At 38.0% G+C, this 25,607-nt stretch overlaps 1 protein-coding gene across 1 annotated transcript in view; it reads right to left on the minus strand.

Annotated features, from left to right (window-relative positions):
• Positions 1–25,607, minus strand: part of Cfap61 (cilia and flagella associated protein 61) — a 253,731-nt gene that overhangs the window by 196,662 nt on the left and 31,462 nt on the right. The window contains exons 7-8 of the mRNA XM_027953760.2: positions 22,290–22,422; positions 13,922–14,081 (exon numbers count right to left, since the gene is read on the minus strand). Coding sequence (XP_027809561.2) covers positions 13,922–14,081; positions 22,290–22,422 — 293 coding nt within the window. The remainder of the gene's footprint in view (positions 1–13,921; positions 14,082–22,289; positions 22,423–25,607) is intronic.

Genomic DNA, 25,607 nt, shown 5'->3' on the forward strand with positions numbered 1-25,607 from the left:
TTAGTTTTGCTTAGTTGCAAACTTTTTGAATGAAAAAAAACCCACTCATATCAATAACTCTTTATTTTAAAGTGGTACCTTTGCAAAAAAAAAAACAGATACTTCTCTAGGTGTGGTGGTGCACACCTGTAATCCCAGCTGCTCTGGAGGCTGAGACAGGTGGATTGCAAGTTCAAAGTCAGCCTTAGCAACAGTGAGGTGCTAAACAACTCACTGAGACCCTGTCTCTAAATAAAATACAAAATAGGGCTGGGGATGTGGTTCAGTGGTCAAGTGCCCCTGAATCCAATCCTCAGGATTCCCCACAACCCCCCTCACAAAAAAAAAAAAAAAAAAAAAGAGAGAGAGAGAGAGATACTTCCTTCCTCCTTTAAGTTTTAAATCTGAAGAACTACAAAAAGCACAAGTAAAAGAAATGTAGACCAACACTGTAAACACATTTCTTTTCTAATTAGGATAAAATCACTAAAAAGTAAAAACATTTTAAAGAATGGATTCCATTGGCAGTGAACTGATGATCCTGATGACTTAACTATTTGACAGCCTAGTGCTCAAGAGACAATTACCAACTACAATGACTAATTGTCTTGACTAAACTGTCCTGAAGTGTTGCAGTTTATTATTAGGCAGCTGCCACCCTTGTCCCCAGAGGTGCCTGCATTTCAGAACTGGGCGAGGTGATGCTAAACCTCTCTCTGCAACCTCTCTTGGGTTTTGTGAAGTTTAATTAGTTAATGTTCATAATGCACCCTGAGGTCTTCAAATGTGACATGCTATCCCAGGGAAAAGTCAAGGCAGTGGTATTATATAACACACAACAGAAAACACCACTGAGCTGCAAGTTTAATTGTTATTTGAGTAGCTTAGAAGTTATAAACCAGTGATTTCTAGTAGGAGTGGAGGCACAGTTTTCTGGGGCTTTCTCTCTAAGTGAGACTGTTTATCTGAAGTTTATGTACCACAAAGTTAGTCAAGCTAGAAATTCAAATACCTGCTGGCTCAGGTACCTCCCATGCATTCAATGTCACATTCATAATTTTGCATTATGATCCTTACAGAGGGCCATGAATTGTCCAGACTTAGGATCCACTAAACTGTGGCTCTACACTATTCTTTATCTAATAGGACTAATATATAAGGAATGCAAAATAATATATTTTGAAGTGTTAGGAATAAATTATATATATATGGTTTCACATTTATTTTAGAGAATCATCAAAAATTCCAAGTATTTTTTAATGCAATGAAATAAACTGATCCTAAAAGAGCAACTATGGAGGAATAGTCAGTAAACAAAATTTTAAGAAAGATAAAAATGAGTGGGACAAAATTTCTACTAAATATTATGGCATATGAAGACTGGTTATTAAAACAGTGACCTATTGCGGTAGAAATAGAACAAAATGGAATAAAAAAATAGAGCCAGATAGTTATGAAATGTTGATAAATGTTAACAGTGGCATTTAAAATTCATGAAGAAAAGAATAAACTATACAATTAATAGTGTTGGGTAAGAACATGAGAAAAAATAAATTTCCACCTCTATTTCATACTAGACACATAAATCATTTGCAGATAGATTACAACTTGAAGGATTAAAAAACCACTTTGAAATTACTAGGAGAAAATATAGGGGAATATTATGAAATATTGGGTGGAAAAGCTTTCCTTAGAAATGTGGAAGGCAGAAGTCAAAAAAGAATAATAATGACATATTTAGCACACCAAAGTTCTGTTGGAAGAAACCCTTTACAATTTTTTAAAAAATAAGTAGATATGTGGAGAAAATATTTGCAACACCTATAATATGCCAATGATCAAATTCTAGGAAACAGAAAAAACAGACAAAGGAAGAGAACAGACTGAAAATACAAGTGGCCAATAAGCATATGAAAAGTGTTCATCCTCAAAAGGATTTGCAGAAATAAAGTTAAAACAATGCTATCTTCTTTCAGACCTATCAAATTGGCCAGTTTAAAACTGACAATAATAAGTATTGGTACCACCATGTTTGGTGACATGTATCTCCAAATCCAGCAAGAACAATTCTAGGAATATAGCCTCACAGAAACTTGGAAAGGGGTCCAGAGAGATATGTACAAGGACATTTATGGGTATTGTTTACAATAACAAAACAACACAAACAACCTAAATATCTTTCAAGGACCAATGTGGTACATTCCATAGAGCAGAATGCCATCCAGAAAGTAAAAGGAAGGTTCTGGACCTATGCATATCAACATTACTAGATCTCCAAAAGTTGAGTGGAAAAGCAAATTTTAAAACATTATATACCCTTGTGGACCATTTATGTTTTTTAAAAAACGCTTTTCTATGAAAATATGAACCCCATATGAGCATATGAAAAAGAGATATGGGAAAATACTAAACACTAACATACTAAAGTTACAATAGCTATATCTAAAGAGTGCAGGAGGAAACACAATTGAAAGTTGAGCAAAAGGAATTTATCTGCATTATCTTATTTATATTTTTTAAAGGAAGACAGTTTTCTATATGGCTAATGCAACAAAAAATTCTAAGAAAGTTTAATTATTGTTATAGTTTATATTTGGAATATCCCTCATGTATTGAAGCAATGTAGAAATATTCAGAAGCGGGGCTTTTATCTCATTAACCTGTTGATGGGTTTATAATTGAATGGCCTATTGAGAGGTGGTGCAAGGCCTAAATCTCCTGTCCTCCCTCTCCTGTCCTACTTTGTCTCCTGCCACTGTCTCTCTTGATGCTCCAGCAACTCTGAATTTGTACTTTTCTCCAATAAGCATGGTCTCAAACACCCCCTTATTCTGCATGCTTTTTTCTTTCAATAAACTGAAAGAAAATGTTTCAATTTCCTCACTCAGACAGCTTGTTTTAGTCAGCTTTTGCATCACTGTGACCAAAATAATGGACAATAACAATTTTAGAACAGGAAAAGTTTATTTGGGGCTCACAGTTTCAGAGATCTTGGTCCATAGATGGCTGACATCATTGTTTTGGGTGTGGTAGAGCATCATGGTAGAGGGTGTAGGGGAAGAAAGCTGCTCAGTACGTGGCAATCAGGAAGCAGAGAGAACTCTGCTCACCAGGGACAAAATATAAATCCCAAAGGCACATCCCCAGTGATCTACTGCTCCAGCTACACCCTCCCTGCTTATAGTTACCACCCAGTTAATCCTTCAGTGGATTAATCCACTGATTAGGTTACAAGTCTCATAATCTATCATTTCACCCCTGAAAAATCCTTGCATTGTCTCACACATGAGCTTGTGGGGATAGCTCATATCCAAAACATAAGACAGCTCAAGTTGTTCCTGAGTTTTAACTCAAAAAAGTTTTTCTTCTCTATGAAGTCTGTGCTGATTAATGTTCCCAAGATGATCGAGTTGTAATTCTGCTATTGTTTCTATCACAATTTTTTATCCTTAGGAGGAGTTATCCCCCTGTAGATTTGTTTATCCTGCATGTTTATTTGGCCAGTGGATGGTACTACACTTACCATATAGACAAGGCTCCTAAAGTCTGGAATATGGAATGAACTCAGAATTTTCCTAATGACTGAAAAAAAAAAAAAAAAAAACACCAGCAAGAGAGTGGTAATAAAGTCCATAATAATACCAAGAAAAATTTTAGGCAGCCTCATAAAAGAGGACAAGGGTTTGTTTTATATTTTTCAATTAAATTCCTCCCATCTAAGATGTAGCACAAACTTTAGGTTTTACAGTATGATAAACTTGAGCTCAAAGCATTAGTAATTCTTAGATTATTGACTTGAGATGAGACTACAGTTTGAGCCTCCTTCAGGAAAACAGATAACCACTGTTATTTTTCCAACAACAAGATAACTAATGCTAAATTTGAGTTGTCTCCTCAGGTTAGGAGGAAGATCAAGACAGAAATCATCAGCAACATTTTTTTTTGTGTATGTGAACATGGGTTGTAATGATGATATGGATTCTTTACATTCTTTGTATTCAGATCCTTTACCATGTAGCATCCTGTACTCTGATTCTGGGCTCAGCCATATAACCTGCTCAGGACACATGACATGTATTGATACAAAGCTAGATCTGAAGAGGTCTTTCATGTTTCTAATTGTTCTCTTGCGCTTCTACCATCACCATGAAACATGCCCAATATAGCTTGCTAAGGGATTAGAGGAATATGGAGCAGAGAAGAGGGTAGCCGAGATCAGCTGATACCCAACCAACCTAGGACATGTGAGAAGACTCAGCCAAAATCAGCAGAGCTGCCTAACTGACCCCAGACAAAAAGAACCATACAAGTTCTTTGTGATATTCCAGTTTAGTTTGTAGTTTGGTTGTTTGAAGCATTATTATGGCAATGAATTATTTACATAGTAACAAAATATAATGGAAAGAAAATACCAATTAAATTTATATACCACTGGTAAGATTAATAAAGAATGACAGTTAAAGATTAAACCACACAGAGTAGATTCTCTGTCTTCAATGCAATTAGACTAAAACCTAATAATAAAAAAGATAACTAGGATATCTTTAATGGATAAATAAAATATACTACATACATACAAAGGAATGTTATTCAGCCTTAAAAAAGAAGGAAATCCTGCAATATGTGAGAATATTAAGGAAACTTGAGGATATTGTGCTAAGTGAAATAAGGTGGTCACAGACAAATAATGCATGATCCATTTATGAAGGTGTCTAAAACAGTCAAATTCATAGAAGCAGAGAAAATGTAGAGATCAGGAATAAAGAAACTGGGCTGGGATAGAGTAGAATACTTGCCTACCATGTACAAGACCCTTGGTTTGATTACCAGAACCACAGGAAATAAAAAAAATTATTATAGATCTCTGCACAGATGAGAATAGCAGAAATAATTTTAAGTTTTTACCTCAAAGCATCACTTTAATCAAGTGATCAAAGTGACACACATCATCAGTAATGGAACAGACTAAAAATGTGTCATCCCAGATAAGATGAACTGAGAACTCAAAGTGCCCCCTACACAACATGGAAATCATCATGAACATAAAGTAAAGTATGCTCTCCAAAATTTATGGGCCTACAATCCTCAAAAGTATCCAGATCTTAAAAGTCAAGGAAAGACTAAAGAACCATTCCAAACTTAAAGATAGTAAGACTGTTATCGTTTAGACATGAGGTATCCCCCAAAAGCTCATGTGGGAGACAATGCAAAAATTTTCAGAGGTAAAATTAGATGAGTTATAGTCTAATCAGTGGATTAATCTATTGACATTGATTAATTTATTCATGTTAATGCCCTGATTTTGGTGGAGGTTGTAAAGGATTATGTCCCCCTGTGAAGGAAGTATACACTGAAGTATTCAAAGGTGACCTAGTATCATATTGCTAGCTTACTTACTCTCAAAAAAAAGTACATTCATCTTGTTTGCAAATTTAAGGCTGTTTCTATTTAACTAAACAATATATAATTAAATTAAATTAACATTCCATTTAATTAAGGGTCTATACACTTTTTAAAATGTATAGAACTGGGCCCAGCATCTTACAGAGACCCTGTCTCAAAATGAAAAATAGAAAGGACTAGAGTGTCACTGGATTCAATCCTCAGTATCAAGAAAATAAATAAATAAATAAAAAGAGCACTACTTCCATCACTCTCTCTCTCTCTCTCTCTCTCTCTCTCTCTCTCTCTCACACACACACACACACACACACTTATTCTTTGTGTGTGTGTGTGTGTGTGTGTGTGTGATTTGCTTATTTTTCTCTTTACTCCAAGCTATTTTGTATAGATTTAAATCAGCATTCAATAAAAAAGTCTGGAGTCTTTTTCCACACAGAATTGGATATATATATTCTCTCACACACACACACAAATACACACCCATTTCTACAACTGTATGCTAATGATTTCTTTCTTTTCTTTTTTTTTTTTTTTTTTTTTTTTTTTGTGCTGTGGATTGAAACCAGGGCCTCACAAATGTTAAACCACACTCTTCCATTGACTTATACTCAGAATCACACTAATAATTTTTAATCTTCATTATACTAAATGAGGCTTTTCAAGAAAAATCAAATTTACTGTCACTGATTCATAAAGACCTGAGTCTATTAATAACCTTGAGGGAAAATGGAAAAGTTGTCAAAAATGCTTCTATGTGTCTCTCCCAAGTTTTCCACTGAGCAAGCCCATGTGGCCTTGGAGGTCTGGAAACACCAAAAATTCAAGCAAAATGCAGTGGGGAGAAGGCTTGTAACCCAGTAAAAAAATAACTAGCTTCATGTTGTGCATCAGAATTAATAAATTTTCCTTTGTTTGTTGCTATGTGCAAAGACTGTGATTTTTAGTAATTGCTTCCTTAGTTGCTTTGCTCAGATTAAATTTGGCCCATGATATTTTAAGAGTCGTCAAAAACCCTTTGTAAACAGACAGAACTCACAGTGACCCCCGTGCAATGGGTGCAGCCCACCAACAGCCAATTTAATCAAGGGGAAATTCAGAGTATTCGTGGCAAGCAATTGATTTTCAAGAGAAAAGTCAGCGGGATCAAACAGCCAGTTGGGATGAAAATCCCTTGAATCACCCCTATCACCGTGTTTTCTAGCAACCAACTCCTGCTTCCATATAGTGTAATAGCCAAATTACTATAATTATCCTACAACACAAGTGGCATATCAACATTATTTTAAACATGGATTTTTTTGCATAATCTTTCATTATTATCATTCAGCCTCCCATTTGGAAATGGAAAACAACAACAAACTGTGATCTACCCCCAAAAGAAAAAAGGTCACCAGAGAGAATAAATAAAAGGGTTATTTACATGTGAATATGCTGAGATGTGTTTTACAGTCAAATACACTCTTGAAATTCATTAAATGCCTTCTCCCCTGCTTCATAAATATGGGCAAAAGAGACATCGCCTACTGAGAAAATAATCCCAGCACATAATGATCATAACGAATAAAAATAAAGCCACTTTTCTTTCAAAGACCTCCAGGCCCTATATCAAAATGCGTTTGTAGTTCCACCATTGTGAAATGAATCTGACTGCTGGAGAGCAAGGCTGAGTCATATCACAGGTTTCTCTCAGGGCTGAAGAGGAGAATAGGAATGTGGATCATAGTGGCTTCCTCTCTGCAAAATAATAGGTTCTTAAGTGGTTGCCATCATTTGTTGCTGCTGTTGTTTTTGAAGATACTGGAAAGGGCTTGGAAACCAGCATTGGAATGAAGAAGGAAAATTGGCAACAGGTTTTGCTAAATAACCATAAGGCTCACTCAGGGGGCTTTTAGGGCTGTGTCCCTAGCAGCAAGCTCTGGGTTTCAGGTCTGGCTCATATTCTTCCTGGGATAATACAAACTCAAGGGCTCAGCCCTATAGAACCTCTAGACAGATTGTCAACCTTGAAGATAACCAATTCAGCCTAGGCATAGGACTGGTATTATTTATTTTAAGTTATTATTTATCAACATCTCTAGCAAAGCACTAAATTCACATGGTTAATTCTAGAAAACTGAAGTTGGCTAAGAGTAGCTAAAACTTTGGAAGAAGGCAATCTGGTTACCTTCAGATGCTAAAGACATTGAGTGGCTTAAAAATAAAATACAAATTATGAATTAGAAACAAATTTAAGTTGATACATTAGGCTTTGCATCATTAAGTATATCAGACATTGCTGCCACTATCTACATTACTGTCATAGCTTTGCAGCTAGAAGGCACAGAAGATCCATACTGCCAAACCATAAGGAAAGGAAAGGCAGAGGGAGGAGGGAGAACTGAGATGCTAAAACTCAAATCATAGTGGGGGAAAAAATGGCATATTGGGTGCCAATAACATGGTGTGGCCTCTAAGTGAGAGATGGGAAAGGGCCCTAGAACTTGTCCTGTCTCCTGGGAAGTGAGGTGGCTAGGGGACTGCAGGCTGAGTAGGCTCCTTTCCAAGGGACATCTAAAACCCACACCAGAGCAGAGAAACCCACTCAGTGAGAAATGGAGTGGTGGGGGAAGGGAGTCATTCCAAGGACAGAGGGCTAAGTGACTGCAGCTTGTATCCAGCCAGGGGAAGAAAGTCGGTTTATGAAAGAACATAAATATTACTTAAATGCCCCCCGCCCCAAACATATAGCACACAGGAACCAGGGAAGGGAGGGAGATACTGTGCAGCTGCTTCTTCAACTGTGTTCTGTCTCCTCCCACTCCACTATCCCAGAACTCTATATGTTGAAGTCTGAACCCCTGGTACTTCAGAACAGGAAGACTATTTGGAGGTAGGATCTTTAAAGAGATAAGTTAAAATGAGTTCACTGAAGTGAGCCTTAATCCAATATTACTAGAGTTCTCTTAAGAATAAAAAATCTGGACACAGGTGGTTACAGAGAGAAGCCCGTGTGAAGACAGGGACAAGTTGGCCAATGGCAACCCTAGGAAAGAGGCTTCAGAAGAAAACAATCCTGCTGAAACACATTGATCCCAGACTTCCGGCCTCAGAATTATGAGACAATAAATTTCTGTTTTTTTAAACCATCCCATCCATAGTATTTTGTTATGGCAGTCATAGAAAATTAATATAAAGTCCTAGTGGTTCACTAGTTAAATGACTAGAGAATATGACTAGTATTCAAAAAATGTCCTGAGATATATAATGCAAATACATTGGCAGGAATATTGCCATGCTCCATAATGGGTGTTTCATTCATATTTGGAATCTGTGCTAAGAGAAAAATAAAGTAAAATAGAAGGGGACTGGGAATAAAAAATGGAACTTAGGATGAGAGGATAAAAGACCTGGGAGTATTTAATACACAATAAATAAGAATTTGGTCATTATTTTTTAGCTCTGGCACATTGAGAGTGATTCCAGATGTTTCCCAGCTGAACAGAAGAGGGACAAACTATGGTAAGAAGCAAATGTAAGTTCAATGAAAAGAAATTAAATAACACATAAAGAAATATTTCCTGACAGAGGTGATTTTTAAAATAATATTAAAGGTGACATTGCTGTTTTAACATGGGGATGTTATGAAAATTATTATTTTGAAGGGCCTTTTAATGTATAATAAGCAACACCTCCTAGATAGCTTGGTTACAAGGGGTTACTCTAATTATCCTTTTGAAAGCCCACAATTCTGTTATATAAAATTAAATTTCTCCCTGCCAAAGAGCACTTCAAATTCTACAGAGATTTTGTAAGGTGGGCCCCGGGTGTGTAATGAGATTTACAAGTCTGAACCTTGCAGGGGTCTTTTAAAAGAGATTTGTGCTGCCCAGAACACACAGGCCTACATGAGGAACAAAAGTTTTGTTTTGTTTGCTTGTTTTTATTTTTTTTATTAACTATTAAACGTGGTGATGCCAATACAGCTGTGGAAACACAGGCTGTGTCCTATTTTGCTGTATGCATCATCAAGAAAATTGCTAGCTCAATTCTGATTCCAAAATCATTATTGTGATGATGTAGATAACAAAAGACACAGCTTGATTTGCAAATGCCACACAGGGCCAGTGGTGTGGCCAATTGGAAAAAAAAAAAAAAAAAAAACATCATTTGGGGCCCTTTTATTGTTACCAAAGGAGAATACTCATTAACTGCCAGGCATATGGAACATCTTGATGTGGTTCCATACTTTTTCCAGAGACTCTTATTTTAAAAGGGGTTCTTATTATATTAACATTTAAATAATTAGTACAAAACATTTAAGGGGTTCTCTTAGTACAATCTCCTACACAAGCAGAAAGCCTTTTTTTCTAATATGTATTACTGTTTGTGAATTTTTCCAACATTCCAGGAACTTGCTACTTCTCAACTAAGTTCTCCACTAATTAAAAAATAAACTTTTACAAGTTTTTCCCTATATTGGGACAAAATCTGCATCCTTAGAACTTGTTCTCATTGGTCCCAGTATAGTCCTAAGTTCCAATACATAAAACTCAAAATTTACAAATGTGAAGATATGCAAAATGGGGAGCATTTTAACTCAGGTAAAATACAAACTGAATGTGCATAGTTAAACTTTTTAGACTCAATGGAAACATAAGGCTGAAATGATGAATAACAGTAGGCTAATCATAATGTATGTAAAGAACTAGAAAAGGAAAGCTGCCATTTTAGCTAAAGAATGTTCAGTCTTGACATCTTTCTGCTTGGAAGGGTTGAGGTTGGTGTGCAATTGCAAGTTCTCACAGCTGGTGGACCCTAACTCCACTCCATTGTGGTTAATATACATAAATGATTTCACAGATGGTAGGAAAAGACCTGACCAGTAGTATTGCTTATCTGGGTTCTCTTCAAAATAGACCTTGATCCAAAAATTCAAGTACAGCCATTTATTTGGGAGTATTTGGAGAAAGCTTCCATGAGGGAATAAGGATTCGACTTAGGAAGCAAAGTCGGCTCCTGGAGTGTTAATTTCCTGGCACTTCCCACTGGTTTCTACCATGGGTCAAAGTGGTCTTCCATGGTTCTGGAAAAGTTCACACATACAGAGGCGAAGATTCCAGCAGAAGGAAGTTGTGCACATGCGTGTGTACATACACACTATAATCTGAGGGATATGGTTGGTCCACTGATAACTCATTAAAGTAACTATTCATTAAATAACTCACTGACCTGGAAAAAACTGATCTTGTATCTAGTGAAGCAGACCATATAGCCATCCAAGATAAAAACTCACCTTGGGCTGGGTATGTACTCAGGGGTAGAATGGCTGCTTACTTAATCATACTTAAATAAAAGAGGATAGTAAGACACCATGCCCTGGAAAGCATCTTTCTATTCCCCTAAACCTAGCCAAGTTAAGGGAACAATGAGAGCAAGTTTAGGCTACATACTACTCTCTGTCGGATACATACTATCTTGAAGGACAATGGCTTTCTCTCATGTATGCTGGAAATTAAGTCAATGTTATCTGTAAAAAGCTACTATTTTGCATGTTTGCCAGGACAGCTGTTCTTTGGGATGTTGGTCATATAAGGAGCAAAACAAGTTAATGCTGGTGACACCACTGTTTTTGCAGCTTAACTTATAAAACCCCTCCCCTGTGGTAACTGGTGTGGATCAGAGAACTAGGGAGAAGTAAATGCTGTCCAGATCATGCCTCTAGTGCACTTCATGCAGCAAAGATGCACCTGTCCAGCCTGTCACCACTGGACTTTCTGGCAAAACAACTGTCCAGCATGTTGCCACTAGAACATCCCCCTGAGCATTTCTCAATCAACTTTGTCTCATATTCCGTGTCTCTTGGCAACCTATTCTACTGCTTTAGCACAAGCTGAGCAGTAGATGGTACCAATGTATGAGGCAGAGGGTTCTATCCCAAGCAACAAAAAAATAAAAACATAAAAAGCCACCTTACCAAGATTGTCACCTTGAACAGAAGCAGAAAGAGACTGGATCTGAGTTCTGGGTCAGCCTATAAAGAGCTTTAAAACCTTGGATGAGCTTGGACAGAGGTGAAATGAACAGAACTTTACCTGTCCTAGCTCTTCTACAGCAAGTTTTGAGGATAAAATGAGAAAATATACATATGAAAAACCTTTGAAATGGAAAAAGCACTAAACAAGATACAAGATATAAGGCACAACAATGTGTGTTCATTTGAAACAAGAATTCTGGTTCATATTTTAGGGAAATTATGTTTCCTTTAACTTGGGACTTTCATCAGAAAAAAAATGTCACAGTAGATCACAGTACATTTAGAATTTTCTCTGGAGCCTCATTCTTTGTTGTTGTTGATATGAAGACGGCAGCAAAATGTGTTGATGACTCTTTTCTTAGATATAATGAGCTGTTGATGATTTGTAAATCCATCCCTGAGTTATTTGGAAGTCTACAATAGTAGTTCCCTGGTGAAAATTTCATGAAGAATCATCTTTGTATCTGTGAACATAAAGCTGATTTTCAAAAATAAACAAGGTCCAGAAGATAACAAGAAAAGTTTTCCTATTTCTTTCACTTACCAAGCTGTCCTAGAGCAACTGATTTTAAGCAAAAATCCTGAGGAAAGTAAAGAGAAGTAAGACTTGGGGGCTTTTGTTAGACAAAGACATACATATGATTTTAAGTCAAGGATTCTGTTTAAATTTGAGTCCTCCCTCATTAAGTTTCTAAGACAGGAATTTTCCATTGATTCTATGTAGGGAATACCAGTAGCATCAGAGGAACTTGATGGGAGAGATTCTATCTTTTCAGCTTGTTTGTAATAACAGCAGCCTGGAGAAGACAACTTAAAAATTTGTAGGAGTTACTGTGGACTTGGCACTGAGCTAAGCATATCACAAAACTTCTAATATTTAACCCCCCCAATACTTATTTGGGTTAGATACTATTTTTATCTCCATTTTATATAGAGAACATTGAGCCATAACAAGGCTCCTATTTGGTTTCTCATTGGATAGTGGCAAATTAGAGTTTAGGACTATCTCATGGAGAAAAGCTCCTTCAGAACACTCCTATGATGTCTCTTGTCTGAGAAGCCTGGGCAAGCTGGCCTTCACTATAAAACAGTAATGACCTCAAATCTTTTTTATGAAGGCTGTTGTCATCAGTACAACAAGCAAGCACTTCTCCACCCATGGCCTCACAAGTTCTCTGTGATGAGTGTGTAGAGCATGCACACTCATGCACTTGGTTTTCCCATCCAGGGGACATGACCAGCCAAATCATCACCTTCTTTTGTCTAGATTTCCAAGTCTATGCCACAAACCAAAATATTCCTTTTCCTGTATTTGAACAATCTTGGTATACTCTTTCACACAGGAGAAAGCAGAGCAATTCAAAATACCCTGATTCTGCCCTGGAGAGATTCAAATAGGTGAAAGGCCAATCACAAAGAGTTAACTCTGCTAACAATGAGGATCAACATTTACTGAGCACTGAATTTATTTGAGAAGCACTCTACATGGCTTATCTGGGTGAAACTTCAAGGCTCCCCTGCGTGGGAAACATTACTATTATCTCTACTTTGCAAATGAAGAAACCCAGGTTTAGAGAAGTGAATTAACATACCCAAAGTCACTTGCCTGCCTGCATGTGTCTGCCATAAGAACACACTTCACTGCAAAGATACCCATGGATGTGGTGAGCCCTTGTTAAATTAACACACAGATGTTTGAGCTTACCTCATTCTACTTGGTGAAAATCCTGACACAGACAATATTTCAAAGTTGATTTTATTATTTCATGTAACTAGAAACAAGTTAAGCAAGTTAAAAATGACTACTTGCAGTAGACCTATTCTAGGTAAGATTTTGTCAAAGACATGAACACAGAAGCATTAATTGCTGGGATTAATATTTTAAAAATCTTTTGAGTTCCTTTTATTTATTTTTAGTTTTAGTTTTTGGTAATGCTGAGAATAAAACCCAAGGCTTTGAACAGCCAGGAAAGTACTCTACCACTGAACAATATACCCAGTTTCTTGAGTTCTTAATTTGAAAAAATCATTTTTTCTATTTTGGCTAAGCATGTGTGCCCATGTGCACATGTGTGTAAAATCCTGAAATGCCAGCAATTATTTTACCAAAATTTATTTTTAACAGTGCATTCTGAATTTGGGAGCTCTTAGCTGCAAGGCCAACATATCTAAATATACCAATGCACTTTCGACCTTCTCTGCCCATAGATATTTGTATAAGGATGTGATTAACCACAGAAACCACTCCTAAAGGGGAGTGGAGAAGGAAAAGCAAAATGCCCTATATAGTTTTATAACTTAGCAAAGAACACAAATATGGGGTCTGGGGTTGTAGCTCAGTGGTGGAGCACTTACCTAGCATGTGTGAGGCACTGGGTTCGATCCTTGGCATCACATAAAAACAAATAAGTAAAATAAAGATATTGTGTCCATCTACAACTAAAAAATAATTAAAAGAAAAAGAACACAAATATGTCCAAGGCATGGATTTTATTTCTTGAGATGCCCCTGAGATAGCCACAATACCTTGATCTTCTTGAACATCTATTTCTTGTGGTATTTCCAGAATGTCATCAGGATGTGGGACACAGAGTCCGTGGAAAGGCCCCAAGTCGAAGCACTCGTGCAGCAGGGGCAAGTTCACTCTTGAGCACACACTCATGAACCCGACAGCTACACCTTCCACCTGGAACATCCAAAACACCTGGTTACTCCATCAGACCTCAAGTGATTATCATCATGAAACTTCCATGAGCCCTGGGCACGTGGTCTGATGAGGACTTCACAGGCACTTTGAGTTGTTTAAGAGAGAAAGGAGTATCTTCCTTAAGTAGCTCTAGTGTCCAGCACAATGTAAAGTACATACAACATGTTCAAAGAAACGTCCAACAAGAGACCACTACAGACAATCCTAGAGGTGGATAAGTAACTTAGGGAAGTTGCCAGAGAGTTCTGGAGAGGGAACTATTGGAACTTACTTTCTTAGCCAATCTCTCTGCCTGCCCCAAATCCTCTGCCATCTGGTGTCTTTATCATTTTATCCTCCTACAAATCCTATGCTTCCTATGCACTTTCCTCCCGTCATGGTAAGATGGATCATTGTTCCAGTGCCCAAATGATTGGTCCTCAACATTCATGATTATTAGCTCCTTATCATGTAGGAACTCTTCAATTTCTCTTAAATTTGTTTATTTGTTGATTGGATGGTCTGATGGGAGGAAAGCTGAGGAAAGGTTTGGTGGGAAATAGTTGTGTGAACCTGAGTAAGGCCAGGCGGGTTCACTAGATGGCTCTGATCTCCAAATATATCACTGCTCAGCATCCTAACAGACATAGGGTTTTGATGTTCTTGCAATGGTCCTATGACTCTGGGTCCTTGATGAGAGATGCATAGGTAGGAAATGGAGTAACTAACTGATCTTGACCCATTATTGGTACCAAAAAATTATGAATTAACAAACTATTTTAATCCTATCATATTCCATATTGAGAAATGATTGTGACTGGAATTCCTTATTATGGGCTGGGGTTGTAGCTCAGCAGTAGTGCGCTCACTTAGTACGCACAAGGCCCTGGGTTCGATCCTCAGCACTACATAAAAATAAACAAAATAAAGATATTGTGTCCAATTACAACTAAAAAATAAATATTTTTTAAAAAGAAGTTCCTTATTATGTCCCTTTACTAATTCTGTATTTCATTCCTCTCTATATTTAAAATTTAAAGAGAGAGAGAATGTATAGTCCTTTAAATTTCACACAAATAATTCCTGTGGGTTAATAAGTGGGTTTTAAGCAAATTCCCAATTGAACGCTTAGACTCTGACTGCTCTTATTAGAAACCTGAACTTACTGGATCCTATCCCTCAAGTATTCAGACTTCATTTTTGGAGATATTCCATTCAGAAAGTAGAGCTCAATAACCACAGCATTCCCTATTCCCAGAAATGCTGCGTTTATTCATAAATGCCCAGTAGAGAAAATGGTCAATGCTTTAACACCCTAAAACAGAGAATCAATTAATCATAACGTTTAATCTTTTAGATGACACAGAAAACAAATTAAACTATTTGTTTCCCAATCTATCTTTAATTAAAAACCATTTGTTTTCAAGTGTTTTTTGAAAAATAAATGTGAGATGCTCTTTGTTTTCTCCTCAATAATGAAATTCCAGAAGAATTTTTTTTAAAAATCAAATTTTCCATGTATATTCTTTTCTTTACAGGATCCCCCAAATGCTACTTGCTGTAAAAGACTGGATTTACACAGCTGTTTTACAAAGCCATTGACACTTTAATAAAAGTCCAAAATAAACATTTTAATTTTTTTCTCAAATAACAAGTGATTGTTTGTCTTGTTTGCACTCGTGAACAAAGGCTGCGTAGCTGCAGTTGTCTGGCTTCTCTGTAATTTTAGGCCCAAGACTCAGCAGACGCTGATTAACCAATCCATCTACCATATGTGCAGAAAGAGGCGGCCAGCCTCACTCCCGGCAGGGAAAATTGGCATCCATCTTGGTTCACATGGAGATGTCCTTCTAATCTACAGCCGCATTGGCGCAACGGAACTTCGATGGCCTGAAATACCTTTTGCTGGCTTCACGGCGAGCTGCATGTGCATGATAAGAATGTATTATTTATAAGACCGCTGTTAGTAATGAGCTATTACACTAATGGCTCATTGTGTTTGGAATTTGATTTCAAATGGCATGGATCACACATTCTGATGAAAATGAGAAAAACATGTTTTGCCATTAGGAACAAAGATTTAGCATTCTCCAATTCTACAACCTGTTATATTCCCATCATTCATCCAGGGTTGTAACAATTTACAAAGAGTTCACAATTAAGAGACAACAACAGAGCAAGGACATTTCCTGGAAGTTTCTGTTCCTTACTTTGGATCTCTTTCATATAACTCATTTGAAAAAATACTATTCTTAAACATGAATTTGTGGGAGGATCCAAATGTATCTTTGTGTGTATTTGTGCTTTCCAGAAAAAAGTAAATGGATTTATGAACTTCCTTACCACAAAAGTCTCTTCTATTACCTTATATTGGAGAACAAAATTGCAAGTTTTGTTGTTGTTCCTGTTTGTCCTGGGAGGATCTACGTGATACATGCGGAAGGTTTAGTGTCCACCGGCCTTGTCTTCATAAACACATAGACACACATATACTTTATTGTTTATACTTCCATCCAAAACGCCTGCTGGTCACCCATCCCTTTTGGGTGACAATATTCCACAATGAGGGTTTTGTCCTCATTGTGACCACTGCTGGCTTTGATCCCCTTCTCCTGATGCCAAGTGCATGGCTAACCTGGCAGGCTTTCTCCCGCCCGCAGGTCAGTGGTGCTTACTCGGACCACTGCTGCCCATGCCCTGGATGATGCCAAAGCAGACGCTCTGCCCATCTGTCTCTAGGAGCCGCCCTTGGCCTCCAACTGCCCTTCCTTGAAATCTCAGCTTGGAGTAAACACCAGATGTCAAGGTAAGCCAGGACAGAGTTGTGACAAGGAACTTGCAGTGAAGTTGTGACCCAAAACTCCTCCAAAGTAGCTATTGAGCCACAAAAAAGTCCTTGTAGCTAAAAACCCTTTAACTAGTCATTGGTTTTCCATTTAGCTCAGGCATAGCTCTTAGGCATTCAATATGCATGACTTGAAACTGCCATGGGCCAGTTTGGAAAGAGACAGACTTGATATACTTTATTGTTATCTCTGGTCAATGGTGGTTGCCTAAAAACATGGTGTGCTGATGAATGCCTTATCAGCATTCAGGGGGAAAAAGAATAGATTTGTAGCACTTGCCAATTTTTGTGGTATGAATACTCTCCTCATGGCCAATTTTAGCTACGAGCATGATATAAGTGAACACAGAACTGAGAAGAAGCATGTCATTAAATATATATCCACTATACAAAGACCACAGGCAAAAAATCTCAAGAGCATAGACAGCAATAAAATAATTAGAATTGATGAATTGAAACTATTTAATGCTTTCTTTTAATACAATTTATTATGCTAGAAGTTTATATAAGTTTTTAATAATGGCTGTGTTTAACAAGCAGCTTGCAAATTTCCTGAAGATTTAAAAATCAGCTCTCTGGAGCCTAGAACAAGCTGGATGCAGAACATCGCCACTCAAAGGCCTCTGAGGACTAGGGTCCCAGGAAGCCAGTGGGAGGGTTAGACCAGCACTCATCCTGAACACAAAAAGTCTTCAAGACACCAGATACGGCTCTGTTCAGACTGGAGATCACCTCCCAGGACCAGGTTCACAGGGCCTGCCTCTGCGCTTCTGTTTTATGATCAAGGTCCTTGGTCTCATCTCCTCTGATGCCCAAGGCAGCATGGCCCCTCGGAAGAGATCAGGCTGGGCTCCCTTGGCCCTCTATAGAGACAACAAAAGATCCTCACAGGGTAGAGACCGCAGTTTTCAGTATGGGGCTTTGCTCTGATGTTTACACACACTGAAAGTGTGATATATAACAAGAGAGAAAGAGCAAAGGGGAAGAGGTACATAAAGCTTCTGCAAAAAGCACTAACTCAAGTGATTGGGGGTAAAACTAGCAACTTGAAACCAGGGAGTTAAAAATTTTCCAAAAAATAAAAATCTGATTAAATTGGGTGGGTAGATTAAAAATCTCTACTAGGGTTTGCAGGAATCATTTCAAGTCTCTCTCTTTTCCCCCTAATTGTATAAAAACATTATTTTCCAAAGTGGTACTGCTGGGCCCAAATTTTTTTTGACCTTTCCTTTTCTCAGTAGCCTGGAGCTAAAAGCTGAATAGGAATATATGAAAACAATGCTTTAAAGGTTAAGGCAAAAATCCAAGTATGAAAGAATTTTTAAAAATTAAAATTCAAATCCTTTTGATGTAGGACCTCAGAAACTAATTCGGAAGGCCAGTTTTCACCTTCAGGAAGTAATGCTCATATCTATCTAAACATCTAATTCTTCACCAAATGTGTTTTACCACCATGCAGGTGAGTGTTTCACCACCACTTCGAAATCATCTGGGGAGTTAAAACAAAAACAAAAACAAACACTGATTGTGTGGGTGTGAGGGTGTGTGCCTCAATTCCCAGCTACTTGGGAGATTGAGGCAGGAGGAGCATTGGAGCCCATGAGTTGGAGGCCAGCCTGGGCAGGCAAAATAGCAAAACCTTGTCTCAAAAGGAAGTCGAAGGTTGGGGTGGGTGGGGGTAGACATGGGGTGGGGATTGAAAGAAACAAACTTACTTTAAAAATTCTGATTGTGTCCCACACCAAAAGATTGATTTAATTGAAGTGGATAATCCTTTGGAAAGTATACAACTCAGTATTTTTAGTATATTCACAACTGTTTGTAACCACTATCCAATTCTAGAATATTTTCATCCACAACACCCACCATAAAAACAACAATAACAACAACAACAACAACAACAAAAAAAAAAACAGTACTCATTATTGGTCACTTTCCATTCCCCTCTACCTCTAGCCACTAATTGCTTTCTGTTTCTATGGCCTGTCTATTCTGGGCTTTCATATAAATGCAATCATACAATGTATGGTCCTTATGTCTATTTTTTTCTTTAGCATAATGATTTCAAGGTTCAACTATGTTGTAGCGAGTGTCAGTACTACATTCCATTTCCTAATAACATTCCATTGAATGGATGTACCACATTTGGTTTAGCCATTCATCAGTAGATGGACATTTGGACTGCTTTTCCTTTTTGGATATTATAATAATGCTGCTGTGGACATTTGTGGATGAGTCTTTGGGTGAAAATGTGTTTTCAATTCTAGATGTGGGAATGGGTAAGTATATATTTAACTTTGGAAGAAAATGACAGATTGTTTTCCAAAATGGCTGTGACATTTTATAATCCCACCAGCAATGGGACAAAGGCTCCCACTTCTCTACATTCTTTCCAACACTTGTTATTATCTTTTTTTTAAAAAAAATTATAACTATCCTAATAGAGGTAAAGTAGTAGCTCACTGTGGTTTTAATTTACATTTCCTTATTGACACAGTAAGATGTTGAATGACATCTTTTCATGTGCTTATTGATAATTTGTCTTTTTTCTTTCTTTAGGAGAAATGTCTATTTGAGTCATTTGTCATATTTTGTTCATTGTTTTATTTTATTTGTCTCTTTTGGTGTAAGAATTCTTCATGTATTCTGGGTCCAAAGTTTTTTATCATGGGGAAATCTAGAAACCTTCCAGGTGATTCTCCTATGTGCCAAGTTTGAGAACCCCTGATGCAGGAGGAAGCCACAGACTGCTCATGTCATGCATATTAGAGAACTTCTGATTTCAAGTTTCAAGAAAAGTAATATTCTTTTTTGGGCATCATGGTGCAGGCCTGTAATCCCACTGACTTGGGAGGCTTGAGACAGGTGGATCACAAGTTTGAGGCCAGTCTCAGCAATTTAGGGAGGCCGAAGCAGCCTAGTAAGACCCTATTTCAAACAAACAAACAAACAAAAGGGCCAGGGAAGTAGTTCAGTGGTTAAGTACTCCTGAGTTCAATTCCCAATACTAAAAAAAAGAAAAATGATATTATTAAATAGTTCTTAACAGTCTTAGCAAATGAAATGAGTGTATGGAGAATGATGAATCTCTTTTAAAAATCATCCTAGAAATAAAACTGCTATACTCTCATCTTTTAACTGGTACAAAGTCTCTCTTTTTGAAATGAAAGCCAAACATCCATTTGAAAACAAAAACATAATGTGTGGTCATCTGAACCTTGGGATTCTATGAATGAACAGAATGTGTGAGCACCCAAGGGCTCTATTCCTGTTTGTTAATTATTGTGTGCAAAAGACAAGCACAAAAATTCATTCAAAGTAAGATTATCTTATTGAAAAATAAGTTTCAGTCCAACTTATATAAAACTTTTAAAAAAATATATATATTTTTTAGTTGTAGTTGGACACAATACCTTTATGTTATTTATTTATTTTTATGTGGTGCTGAGGATTGAACTCAAGCGCTCCACCACTGAGCCACAACCCCAGCCCCCAACTTATATAAAACTTTTTGAAAGGGCTTTCCAAAGAATGACCTCTATATTTCCCATAGATGCAAGGAGAACATCTTAGCTCACCTGTGAATTGCTTTCCTTTTTCCCAGTTGACCCTAAGATTATCAACAAAAGGTTGACCTTGTGAGGTCCCTGCACACAAGTCAATGGCAAACCATTCGCAGGAGACTTCATTCCTTCTAACAGAGTTCTCATATGTGGTCCCTGGAGTGTCAGCATCAGTCTGGAACTTGTGAGAAATACAGCTTCTCAAACCTTCCTTTGCCAGAGCTAATGAGTCAGAAATGCTGGTATGGAGCCCAGTCATCTTTGGGCTCATTAGCCCAAGAAAGAATTTCTAGGCAGACTCAACTTTGAGTACCACTGCTCTCATATACTTCATGTGACCCATGGCATGAGAAGAAGATCCATTCAAGGCCCTACTCTTCCCAACACTGAATAGCCAACATGCACTCCCTGATGACTAAGATGCCAAAAGTCCCAGGTTTTTTCAGACAGACAATTTCTCCCTGCCATTGAGCACCCCACAATTTTCCCTGTTTCAGCATTTTCAACTCTTAAGAGTACTAAAGCCTCAAATGGAATAGCTTGGGGTAGCTGAAATTCCATAAGGAAAGCATCCCCCCCTTGGTAGATGCTTCCAGGGGTGGGTCAAGGATAAGAGAAAATCTTGGGGCCTCTGGTCATATTAAGGCTGGCTAGCTTGTCAGTTTTCTTCTCTGTCTTTTCAGAAAATGTGGTCCTTTGTGTCTGCAGCTGCCAAACTGAAGGGTCCAAACACTAGGTCTTATTTTTTCAGAAAAGCTAGAAATTCCATTTTTGACACACACGCACACACACATATATATATATATATATATATATATATATATATATATATATATGTGTGTGTGTGCGTGTGTGTGTGTAAGTTCCTAATTTTTGTGTGAGCCAATAATTCAACAAAATTTAATCATATCTAACCTGGATCGAATCATAAGGAAACACTGAACAAATCCAAATGAAAGACATTCTACAAAATAACTGACCTGTATTCTTCAAAACTGTCATTGTCATGAAAAATAATGACAGACCAGGGAGTTATTCAGATTAAAAGAGATTGGAGAGACTCAGCACCTGAATGCAATGAATGACCTGGACTTACTTTTTCATAAAGGACATTGTTGGAACTGACAATAAAATCTGAATAAGGTCTGCAGATTAGATAAAAGGATTGTAAGAATCATAATTGCTTGACTTTCATCACTGTACTGTGGTTACGAGTTATGTAAGAAAAAGTTCTTGTATTTTAGGGAATACACACTAAAGTTTTTAGAAGTAGAGAGGCATCATGTCTGCAACTTACTTTCAAATGGTTCTGAAAAAGTAGATGGACAGACTAGAGAAAGCAAACAAGAGAATGACAAAGCAAATGGGGGAAATGTTAATGTCTAGGAAACCTAGGTACATATAAATTCTCTTGCAAAATTATATAAAAAACAAAAAGTTAAAAACTAATCACTTCCTAAGTTTAATAAAATCTACCTGTCAGCAGAATGCTGGTTTGTGACCTCTGATCTCTGACATCTTGGGGCTCTCAGAAATCCCTTCTAAATACCCTTGGAGGATCTTTCTTTTCGTATTCTTCCCTCTAGAGTTAGAACAAAGAATTCACATCTGTGGGCATCTGGAATAACCTGTGGAGAGGGTGATAGCCCAGCTCAGAAGCTGGCCTGGCAAACCACCTAGAAGGTCATGGGGACAGGGAGGGCACGTCAGCTCTCAGGGTCCTCTTTAAGTCCAGGAGCAACATAACTCATGCCTCTTGTTTCTCTCACTAAGCATTTCCCAGATAGACGAGTCACTAACCTCACACACAACGGCATGATTCTCTTCATCTTGGGCCTCTATCAGTTCAGCAAGGAAGTATTCACCATAAGTTTCCTTCAGGACAGTGTCATAGTGCATAAATATTGGCATGAGATCGTCATGGTCTTCCACCCTGTTTAAAAGAAAGGCTTCAGTTCAGTGTTTGTTTGTTTGTTTTTCCATCTTTTCCATCAATGGAGCATCTAATGTGTGCCAGCCCCTGTTCTAAGAACCAGGGATACAGAAATGATCTCATGAAATGAACCAACATTCTCATGAGAGAAACAGACAAACTTAAAGCATTTCGATAATTTCAAACATTTCAAATCATGCTATGTGCCTTGGAATGAAGAGTGACAGAGTCGAATGGTCAGGGAAGATCTGTGAGGAGGGACATGTGAGCTGAGTCCTGAATGAAGAGAGGGGGAAGAAGCTATGTCAAGACCTGGAGGTGGGGTGGGTCATTAAGGCAGAGAAAGCACAGTGAGTGTGTTAGAGTGTGTACTGTAGAACAGTATTTGTCATGAGCCAATTGACAGCAGGAGACAGCATTTCCCAAGTGTGTTCAAGGATCACTACTTTATGATACTGTCCCAGAATCCCATTCTCCTCCCCTATAAAGAATTACAATGCCTAAACCCAATAACCTACTACAGGGCCCTTCCTGGAGTGTCACCTTTATATATTATACCTTATTTATGCATTCTCCAACATTGACCCATGGTTCCTTTTATTCCTACACTTCTTGGTGAGGGGGAAATGCACATCATCCTGGGGACCCCCACCTTGAATTCCATGGTCAGTGACAACTAGTGGTGGTCATGGGAATAAGAACCAGGTTCTTTGCTGGCTTTTAGACTCCATTTTGTTGTTTTATTTAACATTCCTTTCTTCTTTTTAGTACATTCTTGTTGGTATTATATTTTGCTTGTCTAGGATATGCTTATACTTTTTCCTGTAAAAATGTTTCAGATGTGTATTATTTTTTTTTCCTTGTATATCTGATTGGGCTACTAACCTTTATTTCCTCACCCCCTTATTTCATTATTTTGCCATTTCATTGTCCCATTTTATCTTCTAGTATGTTCTCTTTGATGCTAACCATAGCTCCAGCTACTGAGTGATCAATATATACATAAAGGGGTTTATCCAGATTATCTCTGTTGCTATTCTTCTCATAGCAACCCCAGGAGGTAGGCAATGTCATCTTCACATTTCAGATGTAGGAGAGCAATGCTCAGGAGAATGATGAAATGTTTTGCCCCAGATGACAGAAATAGTTGGCAGCAGAACCATGATATGAGCTCAGGTTTTACTGATTTAAGTCCTGCCTTCACACACAATATACTAAACTGACAATGCACTTCAAAACTCTTCCTTTATTTTGACACTCCTTTGGAAAATTGGCAGCAGGAAGCAAAACAGTTGAGAGGGGAGTGGTTGGCTCAGGGGCCACAGGTTCAGACAATCCTGTCACAACTCCTCCAGCCCCTGCTGAAACAAATCCCCTACTCTTCCACAACTCCACTCCCCAAATATAAATACTTTAAACTAGATGATCTGAGTGAAAATCTTTACCTGGCTCCCAACATGAAATCTTTATGTCTGATGACACTGGCTCAGCTATTGAAATGATGTTGATTTTTATCAAAAGCAGTATCTTTATGGAATAAATACATATTTTAAAACCAGGTCTCTGGTTTTAAACTCTCACAGTTCACAGCGGAGCAAGCAAACAGACCACTATACAAAAAAAAAACAAAAACAAAAACAAAAACAAAAACATGCACACAAGATGACTACAAGGGGGGTCATCAACATGACTTCCAAGTCCCCATAAAGAATCTTAATGCTGAGGATGTAGCTCAGTGAAAGAGCACTTACCTAGCATGTGCAAGGTCCTGGGTTCAATCCTCAGTGTTGGGGAAAAAAAAAATGTCTAAAAACAATAACCTCCTACAGGTCACCTCTTGGAATGTCATAGTTACCTATGGAAAGACTCTGAGAAGCACTATGAAAAAGAGTATTTAACCTTGTTTATCTGTTTCTCAAACATTGGCCCATGGTACCATTTGTTACTGCATCTCCTATGAAGGGGAAAATGATGGTGAAGGTAATGAAGCTCTGCTCACTCTCCTGGGGACACCCACCTTGCTGCTATTCATCTTGTTAATCTCTTGTTAACTCTCTGGAAAGAGATACAGCAGAGGATCCCTATCCAGGCAACCAGAGTCTTTTTTTTTTTTTTTTTTAAATCAACCTAGCTGTGATGTCATTACCACCAACAGTCTCATTCCATCATGGCAGGGCATCAGTGGATTTTCAGGTGTGAGGCCTGGACAGGGAGCCAGAAACAAGCACCAACTATGCATTTAGAGTATGAGTACCTCAGCTGCTGTCCCTGACCACTTGCCCATATATTTATGTGGGTATGTGCTTACTCTGTAAATTACCAGGGTCATCTGTAGCTGGGTATATCAAGGCTCTGTTATAAATTCAGCAAAGGCTTTTTGGTTGCTCTTTTAAAAAAGATTAGAGAAAAATACAATGTACTGATCACAGCTTGAGTCGGAGAGCCAGACTGAACTTGGGTCTGGATCCTGCCTTTCCACATTGTGACTCTGGGCACAGTACCTAATCTCTCTTTGCCACAGATACTTCTCATCTTTTATAAAAGAAGTAACTACAAAGAACACGTATGAGCATTATTTGTACTACCACAATTATTACTTGGATAGAAACAACCAATAAGAACAAATACAGAACATCTACAGTCAGTGGGTGGGGAAAGAAAGTCTCTTATTACAGAAGGCTGAGTCACTGTGCTAGCTTCCTACTGACAGGTATGAACAATGGCATTCCATCCACTATTGCTAATCTTAAAACTCTGCTTTCTTCACCTCACCTTCTTACTTAGAAATATTTGCAAGCTCCCCACTGTTTCTGAGAGGGGCACAAAGTCCTTTGCCTCCATCTTCCCACCCTTATGGCCAACAATGACATGACCTACTTATTGTCCCCAGAAGGGGACCTTACCACCTTTCCTTTTTCTTGCCTCTATTTCTATTCAGTACTCTGACTCCCTTGACTGCCCCAAATTCCAGCACTCTTCAAGCTCAACTCCATACCTCCCTCCAGTGACTATTCTTCCTATGAAAATGCTGGGATCATCACTGGATATACATTGTCTGTTCTGGTGTTAATTTCTTATGGCCAAGGCGTGGCACCTTCCCAACCAGGGAATGTGCTTTCTAGACTGCTCTGTAGTAGTCCTGTGGTATATAGTATAGCAGCAACAGTCAACAAGAACAAGACCCT

This window comes from Marmota flaviventris, chromosome 2 (genome assembly GCF_047511675.1).
Source record: "Marmota flaviventris isolate mMarFla1 chromosome 2, mMarFla1.hap1, whole genome shotgun sequence".
Classification (NCBI taxonomy): Eukaryota; Metazoa; Chordata; class Mammalia; order Rodentia; family Sciuridae; genus Marmota; species Marmota flaviventris.